This window comes from Benincasa hispida, chromosome 12 (assembly GCF_027475165.1).
Source record: "Benincasa hispida cultivar pf3 chromosome 12, pf3_genome.v1.1, whole genome shotgun sequence".
NCBI classification, from domain to species: Eukaryota; Viridiplantae; Streptophyta; class Magnoliopsida; order Cucurbitales; family Cucurbitaceae; genus Benincasa; species Benincasa hispida.
In genome coordinates, this window is record NC_143489.1 from 66,233,300 (window position 1) to 66,247,282 (window position 13,983).

At 29.0% G+C, this 13,983-nt stretch overlaps 1 protein-coding gene across 1 annotated transcript; it reads right to left on the reverse strand.

Moving 5' to 3' along the window:
- Positions 1–457: 457 nt before the first annotated feature.
- Positions 458–5,371, reverse strand: LOC120092583 (uncharacterized). Its single transcript, XM_039050708.2, has 4 exons — positions 5,146–5,371; positions 3,954–4,057; positions 2,333–2,558; positions 458–750 (listed from the first exon to the last, which is right to left on the reverse strand). Exons 1-4 carry the CDS (start codon positions 5,279–5,281, stop codon positions 632–634), a joined length of 585 nt encoding a protein of 194 aa, XP_038906636.2. The 5' UTR covers positions 5,282–5,371; the 3' UTR covers positions 458–631.
- Between the last annotated feature and the right edge of the window lie 8,612 nt (positions 5,372–13,983).

A 13,983-nucleotide genomic window follows, 5' to 3' on the forward strand; every position in this document is an offset into this window, starting at 1 on the left:
TTCTCAAAATTGGAAAAAAAAAAAAAAAAAAAAAAAATAAAAATAAAAAACTAAAACTAAAAAATTTAAACAACAATGTTATGAAACATACATAAACATTTGACTTGCAGATACTCAAGTTGGCATAACATATATTTTTAATTGGAAAAATAGTGGAGTCAATACTATGGCATAATACTAAACTTATTCCCACGTCATTTTTTCTATAAACACAATGATTAATGGTTAGTAGAACAGGTTTGAGAGTAATTTTGTAATGGCTATTTTTTTTTTTTTTTTCTGTCATATTCAAAATGATTCACATGTATATATGTAATCATTAAAAGTTAATTTAATAATTTTTATCTTTATTTTTAAACATAATTTTTATACTATCAAAATTAATCGACGATACATGATTGAAAACATATTTTATAGTGATTTTAAACCCAGTAAACAATTTTAACCATTTCAAAATCACTCTCAAACAAAACAATTTTTTTTTTTAAAAAAAAAAAGTTTTGAATTTATACTTTATATAATAGAGAATCATAACAAATAAAGCACTAAACTAAATATTTTTTCATACATCATGTTTTAATAATTAATACAAGCCAATGTAATACAATCCACAATGAGATAATGAGGGTTTTCAAAGCAATAAGCTAAAAAGGCCCCAAATGAAAAGGCAAAATCCAAGAACTGCCTTGTTGGAAGCCCTGCAAGCATTGCCTCTTTCTGCCTTTATATGCTCTAGCACATCAAAGTTTCCTGCAATAACAATATATTCCATTTTCATATAGTTTTATTTAAAATTAAAACATCATTAACTAAAATTCAAACTAATATCATATCAATTTAGACCACAAACTTATAAAATAATTATCAATAACATTTTAGAAATCGAGAAAGTGTTTGAGCCACGAGAAAAGTTGTGAAGTTATGGAGAATTATATAGTCGTGGGCTTATATACTCCTTGGACCAACCAAGGAGTGGAGTTAACTTCACTCTCCCAACTCAACTCCTTATGTCAAACACATTCTTAAGGACCACACACAACTATTGCTGTAAATTTGTGGGCTAAAAATGGAGGTCTCGTTTGGTAATTATTTAGTTTTTTTTTTGTTTTTTTTTATAAATTAAGTCTATTTTCTCTCAACTTCTTACAATAGTTTTCATCTTTGTTAAGGAAAAAGAATTTAATTTTTAGATAAATTCCAAAAACAAAAAGAAGTTTTTGAAAACTAATTTAGTTTTCAAAACTTCAAAACTTAGGTTGATTTTTTAAAATATCGGTAAGAAGTGTGTCTATATATATATATGTATATAAAAACAAAATATGTAAAGGTGAAATTGATGTTTATAGGCTTAATTTTCAAAAACCAAAAGCAAAAGATTAGAAAAAAATTTGGTCTAGTTTCCATTTGGTCTTTAGATTTCAAAATGTTACACATTTAGTTCTTAAATTTTAAGTTTATAAGCTTCATTTTAGTTTCTAAGTACCAAGATATAACAATTTTATCCTTTGAATTTAAGTTTTTGTCTTAATTTGAACTATAGGTTTCAAGATTTTATATTTTTAACTTTAATTTTACATATTAGTAATTGACGTCAATGTTGATTAATTAATATAAAATAATTATGAAATTAAATTTTAAATTTAATTCTGACAATGATGAAAACAATGAAACTTAATTATTTTAATTATTATAACTATTTTTAATTAATTAACAAACATTATCACTAAAAATACAAAAATGAGTATTGAGTATTTAGTGAAAAATCGAAGTAAAAAGTGTGAATTTTAAAACCTAGAAAATAGGAATCAGATTGAAACAAACTCAAATATTAAGGATAAAATCATAACATTTTTAAAATCCATGAACAAAATTGAATCCAAACTCAAAACGAAATTGTAACCTTTTAGAAACCTAAATTAAATTAAAACCACACTCAAAATTTGACCAAATATGTAACATTTTGAAGTCTAGAAACAAAGTAAAAAATATACCATAAATATAGACTAAAATGTATTATTTCCAAAAATAAGACACCATTTGGTAAACATTTTATTTTTGGTTTTTAGTTTTTAAAAATCATGCCTTTTCCATCACATTTTCTTAAAATGGTTTGGACATTACTTAAGTAAAAGAGTTCAATTCTTAATAAAATTTTAAAAATTTTTACTTACTTTTTAAATCTAAGTAAGAAGTAAATAACAAAACAAGAAATTAAGGAGTGAAAGGAGGATTTCTAAGCTCTAATTAAAAAAGTAAATAAATAATTAACTAAAGATAAATTTTCCAACAACAAATAAGATAAGGAAGAGAGGAAAAAAAAAAAAAAAAGTACCTCTTTGTGGGCCATAGCCACATCCAGCCTGGATGGTATCCCTAACATCTTGCAAGGTGGCCCTATTGTAAAACAAGAAGTTGCTAAAAATGCCATTAATGCAATCCAGCACCAAATGCGTTTCACTCAAACACGGTCCGTTGCAATATTCTTCCGTTTTCTCTTGTGGGACCTCCAGATTCCCACTCTCCTTTAATCTACACGATTCTTCACACGCGCTGTAAATCTGTATTCATTATTTCTTTTTAGATTCCTATTTCTTTTTTCTCACCAAATTTAATGCCAACAATAACTATATTTTACATGCATAACCCCCACCAAGTTTTTTTTTTAAATACTACACTAGTTTTCGTATTTTTGCTTTAGATTTATTTTACTTTCAAAATATTACTTTTTTTTTCTTTTAGTTTGTTTCGTCTTGAGTTTTTAAAATTTTAGTCCTTGTGATTTTATCCATATGTGCATTTCTAAAAGATATGTTTATTAGATATTTGGAGGAATTTTAATTTTTTTAAAAAATAATTGTATGATATTTAAAATTAAAGTATTTCTAAGATATAATTGTAGAGAGAATAGATAATTTTTTAAATTATTTTTCATATTGAAAATGTTGTATAATATGTATTTTAAAAACCCAAAGACTAAATGAACCTATTCTTCAAAACTCAAGCACTAAAAATATAATATTACCTTTTAGGTCCCTTTTGATAATCATTTAGTTTTTGTTTTTTAAAAATTAAGTCTATTTCATCTACATTTTTATAATGATTTGCACATTTCTTAAATACAATAGTTGACTTCTTACCCAAATTTAAAAAATAAAAACAACCTTTTGAAAGCTACTTTTTTTTTTTTTTTTTTGCTCAAAATTTGACTTGATTTTTAAACCATTGGTGTAAGGTAGATAACAAAAGAATAGATTTGGAGGTGGAAGTATGTCTATATGCTTAATATTAGAAAACAAAATAGTTACCAAATAAGCCCATAGTTTTTATATTTCCAAAATCTTCATTTTGGTATCTGTACTTTTAATTTTGATTTATTTTTAAACCTTAAACTTTCAAAGTATCTATTTCGTTTAGTGTACTTATTAAAAAAAAAATATTGTGGTCCCTTAAAATTGAAAATTTCAAGAGTTTATTTCAAACCTTTGAAAGTTTAAGAACTAAATGGACACAAACTTGATAGTTTAGTTTGGAACTAAATTTAACTTGTAATTTAACCCTATAATTTCAAGGAAAAAAAATATCTTACACAAAAAAATCCGAGTATTATAAAATTTTAACTTTGGGACTCGTATTTGTTTAGTATCAACTTTCAAAATTATCTAATGAGTCTTTAAACTTTTGATTATGTCTAATAGATAGACAAAGTCATTAATTATTTTAATAAATAAAATTTTGAAATTTATGTTTACTAGAATCCAACTTTCCATTTATGCTCAGTAAATATATAAATTAAAAAAAATCAATAATTCATAGACAAAATTTATAATTTTAAAAATTGAAAGACCAAATAAATAGAAAAATCAAAACTAATGGCCTAAAATTGCAATAAAACTGAGAAAATAAGAGATGGAAACACAATGAATATGAAGAATTAGAAATAAAAAAAAACATACATATCTGTCATTAAAGCAAAGCAATGCTTTGGCAACAATCTCAGGTGGGTCCACAAAACCAACTGAACTTCCTGTTGAGCCGCTCTCAAAATCATCACATTTTCCTGAAAAAAAAAGCTTTATTTTAATAGATAATATGAAAACATAAGGGATGTTTAGCTCATCATCCTAATAAATTTGATTTTTAAATCGAGGTTTCATTTTCCACCATTTTCTTATCATGATTTTCACTTTTTTAATTAAAAAAATTAAAATTTTAATCAAAATCTAAAAACAGAAACAATTAAGGCCCGTTTGGTAACCATTTTGTTTTTGAAAATTAAGCTTATGGACACTACTTCTGCTTCCAAATTTCTTCATTTGTTATCTACTTTTCACCAATGATTTAAAAAACCAAGTCAAAGTTTGAGAACAAAAAAAGTAGTTTTCAAAGAGTTGTTTTTGTTTTTTGAATTGCTAAGAATTCAGTCATTGTACTTAAAGAAACATGTAAATCATTATAAGAAATGTAGATGAAAAAAAACTTGATTTTAAAAAAAAAACAAAAAATCAAATGATTAACAAATGGGGTTTGAATATTAGTTTTTTAGTTTTCAAAATTTGGCATAATTTTGCCAACATGTATTATTAACCTCGAGATTAAAGATTCCACTCTCCCACTCCCACATATTATATATAAAAAAAAAATGTTTAGTTTGGTTTTTTAGAGTGGACAACAAAATATGAAAATTCTTAATTTTCAAAAACCAAAAACCAAGGTCTTGTTTGGTAACTATTTGATTTTTTAGTTTTTATTTTTAAATTTTCAAAATTAAGCCTAGACACATCTTCCACCTCTAAATTTCTTTTTCTTATATACCCTACAAAGTTTTCAAAAACTAAGCCAAATTTCAATAACTAAAAAAAAAAAGTAGTTTTCAAAAATCTTGTTCTTATGTAAGCTTCATTTTCAAAAATAAAAAATCAAATGGTTACCTAATAAGACATAAAGAATCTAAATTTTAGATTATTTTCGGTGAATATGTACCTAAATATATAGGTGTGAGATTCGAAGTTCTCTCCAAATTAAATAAACATGTTTTATGCCAATTGAGTTATCCTCATTCACAGATTTATTAAAAAATCAAAGAAAATTATTATAAAATGAGATAGATATTATATATGCTAGTAAATGTTTAATGCTATACATTACCATAAAAACAGCCACAAGTGAGGAGGTAGAGGATGAGAATAGCAGAAATGGGAATTCTTGCAAAATGCAAGAATACTATAGCCATAGTTGATGTAATATGTGAAGGAACAAAGATGCAAATCCAAGGTTCTTTCATCTATATAGTTTGATTGGATCATTAGCTTGAAGAGATTAACAAGGAAATTGAGGTAAGAAAAAGCAAATGGTTTGGTGAGGGAAAGGAATTACAGAAAAGAAAACATTGAGAAGTGGTTAGAATTTAAAGAAAAAAGGAGATAGAAGTTGAACTACAATTCACCAAACTCTTATTTGCCACTTCAAGAATTACTCTCCCTTCATTCCAATGAAATCTAATGAAGCACAAGTGTGTGTTAGGCTTGAACTTCAAGGAATTGCTTTATTGAGGGTTTTTTTTTTCCCTTTTATAAAATGTTTTTAACATTAAGCATAGTTTAATAACCATTTTTGTTGAGTGTTATTTAAGGTAAGGTCCAAAGCTTATGGGTGAGTTCAAATACAAAGAAAATCGAGAGAAGATATAGGGGAATGCATGTCCTCAGAGAGAAACTTAAAGCATTGGGGTTTGGGCTGATCAACTAAACCGCTGTTTAATATATACCAGTTGAAGAATAATCAAGCTGTGCTCAGTCTGGCACTCTACACTTTGCACCTTTGAGTGTTAGAAACAACCCTAGCATTGCCAGAGTTATATGAGGAACAACATTATAAATAGCCTCCATTTGACGACTCCAAAAGGGAGAGTAAGTAATCTCCAAAGTAAGGTCATGGTCTTCTTGTGAGCATAGTTAAACAATACACTCCATGTACTAACTTAGGAATTAGAGTGTGGTAGACTTGACCCCATACTGATGCAATGATCTTTCACACATGTCAGTTCAGAAAGGAGACCAAAAAAGGAGAAGTGAGTCAAAAGTCAAGCCCATGAGGGACTTGTGACAACAACGAACGCATGCGAGATCTGAACGCCAACCATTTTTTTTTTTTTTTTTTGCATTTTTTAAATTATGAAATTGTTATCAACATAATTTTATGTTTCTCACAATAAAAATTTAATGAAATGTGATTATATAGGTATTATTAAATATCTAATATTTCTTATTTAGCCAAGAGTGATACTTCCACCTTGCATCTCCTTACAAAAAAAAAAAAGTGATCAAAAGACTTTTGATCTCTGAATTTTCATAAAAGCAACAATTTAGTATCTGAAGTTTAATTTATAACAAATAGTTTCAATACTTTGAATTTTGTAATAATTTAATCCCCGAACTTTAGTATCTAACAATTTAGTCCTCGTGCTTTCAAAATTGTAACAATTTAATCCCTAATGTAACAAAATTTATCAAAATTAGATGTCAATTTTTAATACTTTATGATGTAAATTTTGTATTTTGTAAAAATATTAAGTTTCTAATTTGAAATCTCATTAAACCTTAATATTAATTTCTATAATAGGGAGTAAATTGTTAAAAATTTTAAAGTTCAACAACCAAATTGGTACATATTAAATTTCATGGACTAATATGGACTAAATTGTTACAAACCAAAATTCAAGGACACCAAAGTATTTTTCTTAATTTAACTTACTCTCACACACAACGGCAGATCTATGAAGGCGCTATGTGCGTATGTGTGTGTGATTTCTTTTATTAAATATAAAAACGTATTTGTTTATAAACAACATATATAATGAAGTGTGCCCCTCCTAAGACATAAAACAAACTTTGCTCCAGCGGTGTGAATCTTCGGGAACCTTTGTAAGGCACACATCAATTGAGCATAATACACATGTTCTCTACATTCTTCTCTTTGTTTCTCTCTTATTTTCTTACGTATGTTCTTCTCTCCTCTCTGTTTTATTATACGTTATCAGCACGAGTCTTTAATATTTGGGAGATTTTATTGAGATTAAGGTTGATTAATTGGAATATCAAGAACAATAAAGGCCCTACGTATTATTGAGGTATTTAAAACTAAAATTCAAAGAAAGTGAGTACTCTATTTAAATCATATATGTGATTTATGTATTTGTGAATTGATTGTTAAGATATATTTGATATTAGATTTTACATTTAATTAGATAAAATTGTAAGCTTGATATAAGTATTATGTGAGCATTGAAATTAAAATCTTTCGACATGAGTCCAACTTGTGTCTTAAAGTACTTGTGAGTTTTTCGGCCTTATTTCCACTTTGAGATTATAATTAATCTTTGGTTGCTTGTTATGCAATTGAGTTAGGAAATTAAAGAAGATGTGATCTTGTGGATAAGAGATTTAAACAAAACTTGAGTTATTATGCAAACCTCTCTTTAGTCTCTATCACATGCACACAATGCATTCCGAAGTACACTGAATTCTATCCTCAATTCAATTTGTTATTTTGCAAATTGTTTATATACATATAATTGTAGACGTTCTCATTGTATTTTCAATCTCCGTCTCTTTTCAAATTCAATTTGATTTTTAATAAATACTCCAGGAGGCATTTGTAGGGCTTTTGTTAGGCATTTGATGTCATAGTTTTGTTGATGAAGTGTATATCAATATTTTCTCAATGCTTTTGTTGGGGTAACATTCAACATGTGTAATTTGTTAGAGCTTTATTCCTTTGCTAGAAGGTAGATTTTTTTTTTTTCCTTATCGTGTTTATGATATCATGGATGCCGCAACTAGGTTATAAATCATGCATGCATCAATTTTTTTGTATAATGTATGTAAAATCTATCATAGATTGCAAATCATGCATCTTAATTTTCTTATATTTGAAAGATTTGTGTGAGATATTTTTCAAATTAGTTTATATTTTCTATATCTTGGAATATAATTGTTATTTATGAAAAATTAAGTTAAGATATTTGTTTCCTTAATTGGATTGCATATATATATATATATATATATATTAATAAGATTGAGTTTCCTTTAAATGAAGATAAGATTCTCTCATATTAATATTTACTTTTATAGGTTAAAACTACCTTATGATAATATTGTCTTTTATTTTTCAAATATGAGAATATATATGCATGTTTATCTTTAATTTTAATTTGAAAGATTTAAAGTTTAAGGTTTAAGATTTAAGATATTAAAGATTATTTCTTAAAGTGGTTTTTTTTAATAAGATTAATAATTCGCTTAGAAATTAACTCCTAGTAAAAGATTAATGAATTAGAATTAAAAATTGACTAAGAAAACTCTGTCTAAGGATTGTTCTGGCTAGGCTGAGGTATTTAAGTTGACTGTAAAGGAACACCTTTACCTGAGAATTAACCTGGAATTGAATAGTCAATTTTTATTTGTTATACTAGAATTGAAATTTATTTGATTGTTGATTATTTAAATTATTCTCATGTGAATATATTTGTAAGCTTTTGAAATTTATATATAGTGATTATATATATAATTGACTGAATTCCTTTATGACAAAGTTTGAAAGTGGCATAGCTAATTACTCATTCTAAAGCTAATTTTGATTCAATACACCTGAAGTTGCTTAAATCAATTAGTGCTCATTGTTTTTGTCTTGCACTTGTATTTGCACATATTCTAAATTAATAAATGCTTATAAACTAATAAGCATAAATCAAACATGCTATGCTCTTGTATTAGCAGTTTGAAAAAGAAAGTTTGAAACATTGTGATGAATATTTATTTAATATCTTTTAAGGTTGAATAAAACATACGAGTAGATGTTTCTATGAAAAATATAAATTTTGACCAAATAATATAATCACTACAAGAAAAAAAAGCTCCCCCGACACCTAAATCGATTTTCGGGAGATAGAGTCTCTCTCAATGACGTAATAGACTGTAGAAACTCTCGATGACATAAAGGCCCGTCGGGAGTTCTTGCCCGTCGAGGAACTCCCGATGCATAAAGAAGTTCGTCAGAGTTCCATACGCCTCTTTTAATTGTCGAATGATCTCATCTGAACTCCCGACGGATCTCCCGATGCCCCGATCTTATCTGGTAAAAACCAGATCTCCTTCCCCATTTTCCCCTTCTTCTCCATTACTCAAGTTTAGAATCCTAGCCGCCCCTTCCTCTTCCCCTTCACCCTTGCGCCGCCGCTGCCCCTTCCCCCTTGCGCCGCCGCCTATTTCCTTCCCCTTCCCCTTCCCCCTTCGCATCGCCACCCACCGCCAGCCACTTCTTCCTCATTAACCCTTTCATTTAACCCAAACTAAAAACTCCTTGTCTTCGCATCTCTTCTCTATTTCCTTCGCCATTAATTTCCTTATCGTCGCCGTTCATTTAACTCAAACTAAAAACCAATGTCATTTTGTCGTTTTTATGTGTTTATGAATGTTTATGAAGTTTGAATATGTTGTGAGGGTGGATAGAATTCGTTTATAATTGTTTTGGAGTTGAATTTTTAGGTTTTTGTGTGTTTTTTGATGTTTATGAGAAGTTTCATGTTTGTCGTGGGGGGTGGGTAGAGTTTGATTATACTCGTTTTACTCATTTTGTCGTTGAACTTGAAGTTTTTGTGTGTTTATGAATGTTTATGAAGTTCGAATATGGTGTGTGTGTGTGTGTGTGTGGGGGGGGGGGGGGGGGGGGGGGGGGGGGGGGAGAATGGGGGGGTCGAGATTGGTTTAGATTGTTTTGGGGAGAAAGTTTGAGTTTTATATGTGTTCGTTCTTGTTTATGAAGTTTGAATATGTTGTTGGGGTGCGTAGAGTTCGGTTGTAATCGTTTTGGAGTTGAATTTGTAGGTTTTTGTGTGTTTTTTTTATGTTTAAGAGGTTTCATATTTTTCGTGGGGGGTGGGTAGAGTTTGATCATACTCGTTTTGTCGTTGAATTGGAGTTTTTGTGTGTTTATGAATGTTTATGAAGTTCAAATGTGTTGTGGGGGGTGGGTCGAGATTGGTTTAGATTTTTTTAGGGAGAAAGTTTGAGTTTTATGTGTGTTCGTTGATTTATGGAGTTTGAATATATTGTGGGGGTGCGTAGAGTTCGGTTGTAATCGTTTTGGAGTTGAATTTGTAGATTTTTGTATGTTTTTTTATGTTTGAGAGGTTTCATCTTTGTCGTGAGGGGTACGTAGAGTTTGATTATACTTGTTTTGCTCGTTTTGTCATTGAACTTAGAGTTTTTGTGTATTTGTGAATGTTTATGAAATTTGAATGTGTTGTGGAAGGTGGGTCGAAATTGGTTTAGATTGTTTGGGGAGAAAGATTGAGTTTTATGTTCTTGTTTATGAGTTTGATTTAGATTGTTTATTTATGACGTTTGGTTGGACGATTATGACATTTGTGGATGTTTTTGTTTATGAAGTTTGAACGTGTTGTGGATGTTTAAAGATTACGACATTTGAATGTTTTTTTTTATTGTAGAATATTGTTCGAAGATGAGGTTGGGCGATTGTTCAAGATGATGTGTTCCAGACGTTGTTTTCTTTTCTGTATTTATTGACGTTTTCATTTTATTTCTTTCATGTATTTCTGAAAAAAAATTCTTTTATTTAATATCGACTTTGTTTTATGGTAGGATATTGTAACTTTTCATTTATTTGTTATAGTATGGACTTCGTTTTCTTTGTTTTATTTATTATGTGAATCTGTTTGAGTTGGTTAATGATGTTTTACAAGTTATTTAGATCAAATTTATTAAAATTACAAATTATAAATTAAAAAAATTTAAAAGCCAATATTCAAATAATGAAGGAACTCCCACGTGTATTTTAGCGTGTAGGGAGTTCCCGTAACTCCCGATGAATAAAACAAATCGTTGGGATTTCGAGAACTCTTGACACATAAAACAAGGCTTCGGGAGTTCCTTGAACTGCCGACGCCGTATATGATGCGTCGGAAGTTCTAGGAACTCCCGACGCCTTATACATGCTTTGGGAGTTCCTCGAATAACTCTTGACGCCCTGTTTTATGCGTCAAGACGGATTTTTTCCGATCAAACTCCGACGATCCATCTTTCATCGGAAGAAGATCTCCAGATGCATTTTCTACCATTTCCTGGCGAATTGTGACGTCGGGAGAAGTGTGATTTCTTGTAGTGAATATCATTCCCTGAAGTGAATGTTTCAATATTTAATCATTGAGGTTGGAATTATGTTAATAAAGAAAAAAGTAATTATCCTATTAAAACCACACACATATAATGTTTGGAAGAAAATTTTCGTTTTTTAAATATGATGCAAAAGAGACAATAATCTTGTTCTGTTGTACAATAAGAGTCTCTTTAAAAAATTAAAATCCTCATTAATGAAAAAAAATGATGTGTGGAAGCAAATTTTGAGAATTTATTTGAATCTCTTGAAAAGATTATAACTTATGTTTTTAACCCCTAAATATAATATTATTTGGATATTACAAGTTTCTTAGAATCTTCTGAAGGGATGATTATTGTTTTTGACCTATTTGTATATGAGATATTTGGATTTCGTTTAAATCTCTGTAGAGAATAATAATAAATAATATTTATATTTTGCATATAATATATCTATGTGTATTATACTTATGTTTTTCAAAATTCAAAATGCTTGAAGCGAAAAATAAAATATGATATTAAGTCATGTAGGCTTGATTAAAGATTGTGGAAAAGAAAATAACATTTTGCCAGAGAAGCAAAATGGATAATTGATATATTTTACTCTCTTGTAAATCAAACAGAAGATTAGTATCTATTGACTTCTATGGGAAATGCATATAGAAAAATTATGTTTTTCCTTTTAAACTGTATTCACACATATTTGTGTAGTTGAAATATAAGCAACAATAAACTTGAAATTAATTGATCCAACTATATTTTTCTTTGACATGATGAGTTATTTTGTGTCAATAGTAAAAATAATTCTTCAAAATATATATTGGCATCCATTAAAGAACTAGTAGATTCTTCCATATAATTAATTGTCAAGAAATCTTGTTCTTAAGTTTTTAATTATCAAAATCTCACTAGCTAAAATTGAAATTGGGTCTTTTCTACTTTTGAAACAAATTTATGGTTTTATGACTTTTGTTAGTGCATCCCGTTGATGGTCACATATATACTTATTCTTTTGTTTTGATAATGCTAGTGAGTTTACATCCAAACATTTGATAATTGATTGAGATAAGTGTTCAACATCCTGTAACTTATAGTCAAATAGCAAAACTTTTAAATCTATATGAGATCGTGTTATTGTGTATGCTCGACCAATGACTAATGAGCTTATGGCAAAAAGTCAAATATATTTCATCAAGATATGCAGTAAATATTTAAATTGTTCCACAACAACAATTAAGATGATGGAACAATTAAATTCTATATTGAAATTGATTTTACATCAATTAATTACTTTGAACCCAAGCAAGCGACCAAGTTATATCCCAATGCAACAAGTTGGCAATACTAAAAATGGGTTTCAAAGATAAAAATATTCGAAAAAAAAGTAATTAATCAAAATGACTCTAGTTAAGAATATGGATATTCTAGAAGAAATCCTAAATATGAGTACTCATGAGAATCTTGAAGTAAAAGAGAATAATAAAGAGATCTCGACAAATTATATGTTATGAGAAGAAAAAGATTGAATCATACTTAAATAAGTTGACAATATTTTTGCATACAATGTTGTTCACGATATTATTTATGAAAATGAGTATTATATACTCAGATATATTAAAAAAAATGTCGCGGCATAAAAATGATTGACTTATTTGGAAAGAATCGATCTAATAGAAATAAATTTAATTTTCAAATCATGAGAACTAGCAGCTCAAAAATTAGAGAATGTCAAACACATGGAATACAAGTGAATATTTGTAAAACAAAAAAAAAACAAAACAAAACAAACAAAAAAAAACAAATAGAATGGGGTTACATTATATAACGTGAGACAAGTTCCACAATAATTCTCACAAAGAAATGATATTGATTATAACGAGACATATTCTCCTGTTGTAGATACAATACCATGAGATATCAAATTTATGTGGTTGTGTATGAAAAACTTAACATACATCTTATGGATGTGGTCATTATACATTTATATGTATCTCTTAATAACTATATCCCTAAAGGGCCGTTTGGATTGAGGTTTTCTCAATGCCCAGGAATTAAGGATGTGAATCAAGGATGACTATGTTTGGTTGTGCATGGGAAAACAATGTCTGGAACTAGTATGTGGGAATTAAAAAAAAAAAAAATTGAGATTGTCCCTATCAAGCATTTTGTTGAAATACCTTGAATCTTTTTGTTGGCGCTTCGAACAACCAAGTACAGGGTCCAGGGGCGGCACGCGCTGGTGGGGGTTCGGGGGCAACGCCCCGAAACCTATTCAGAATTTGTAGTGAACTACGTATATCATGGTGTCGATCTTCTTTATCTCTACGTTCCTTTTTTTGTGTGTTCTTTAATTGACAATTTCGTAACAATACGATCGCTTAAATTATCTACACGATCGCTGAGCTCCGCTACACGATCATTTACAAAATACTATACGATCGCTTAAATTATCTACACGATTGCTGAGCTCCACTGCACGATCGCTGAGTAACAAAATGCTACACGATCGCCTACCCATTGCTATACGATCGCCTGCCAAATGCTATACGATCGCTTACCAAATGCTACACGGTCGCTGAGTAACAAAATGCTATACGATCGCCTACCAAATGTTATACGACCGCTTACCAAATGCTACACGATCGCTTAGCTCTACTACACGATCGCTGAGCTCTGCTAGACGATCGCCGAGTAACAAAATGCTATATGATCGTCTACCCAATGTTATACGATCGCCTACCCAATGTTATATGATCGCTTACCAAATGCTACACGATCGCTTACTAAATGCTACACGATCGTCGAGTAACAA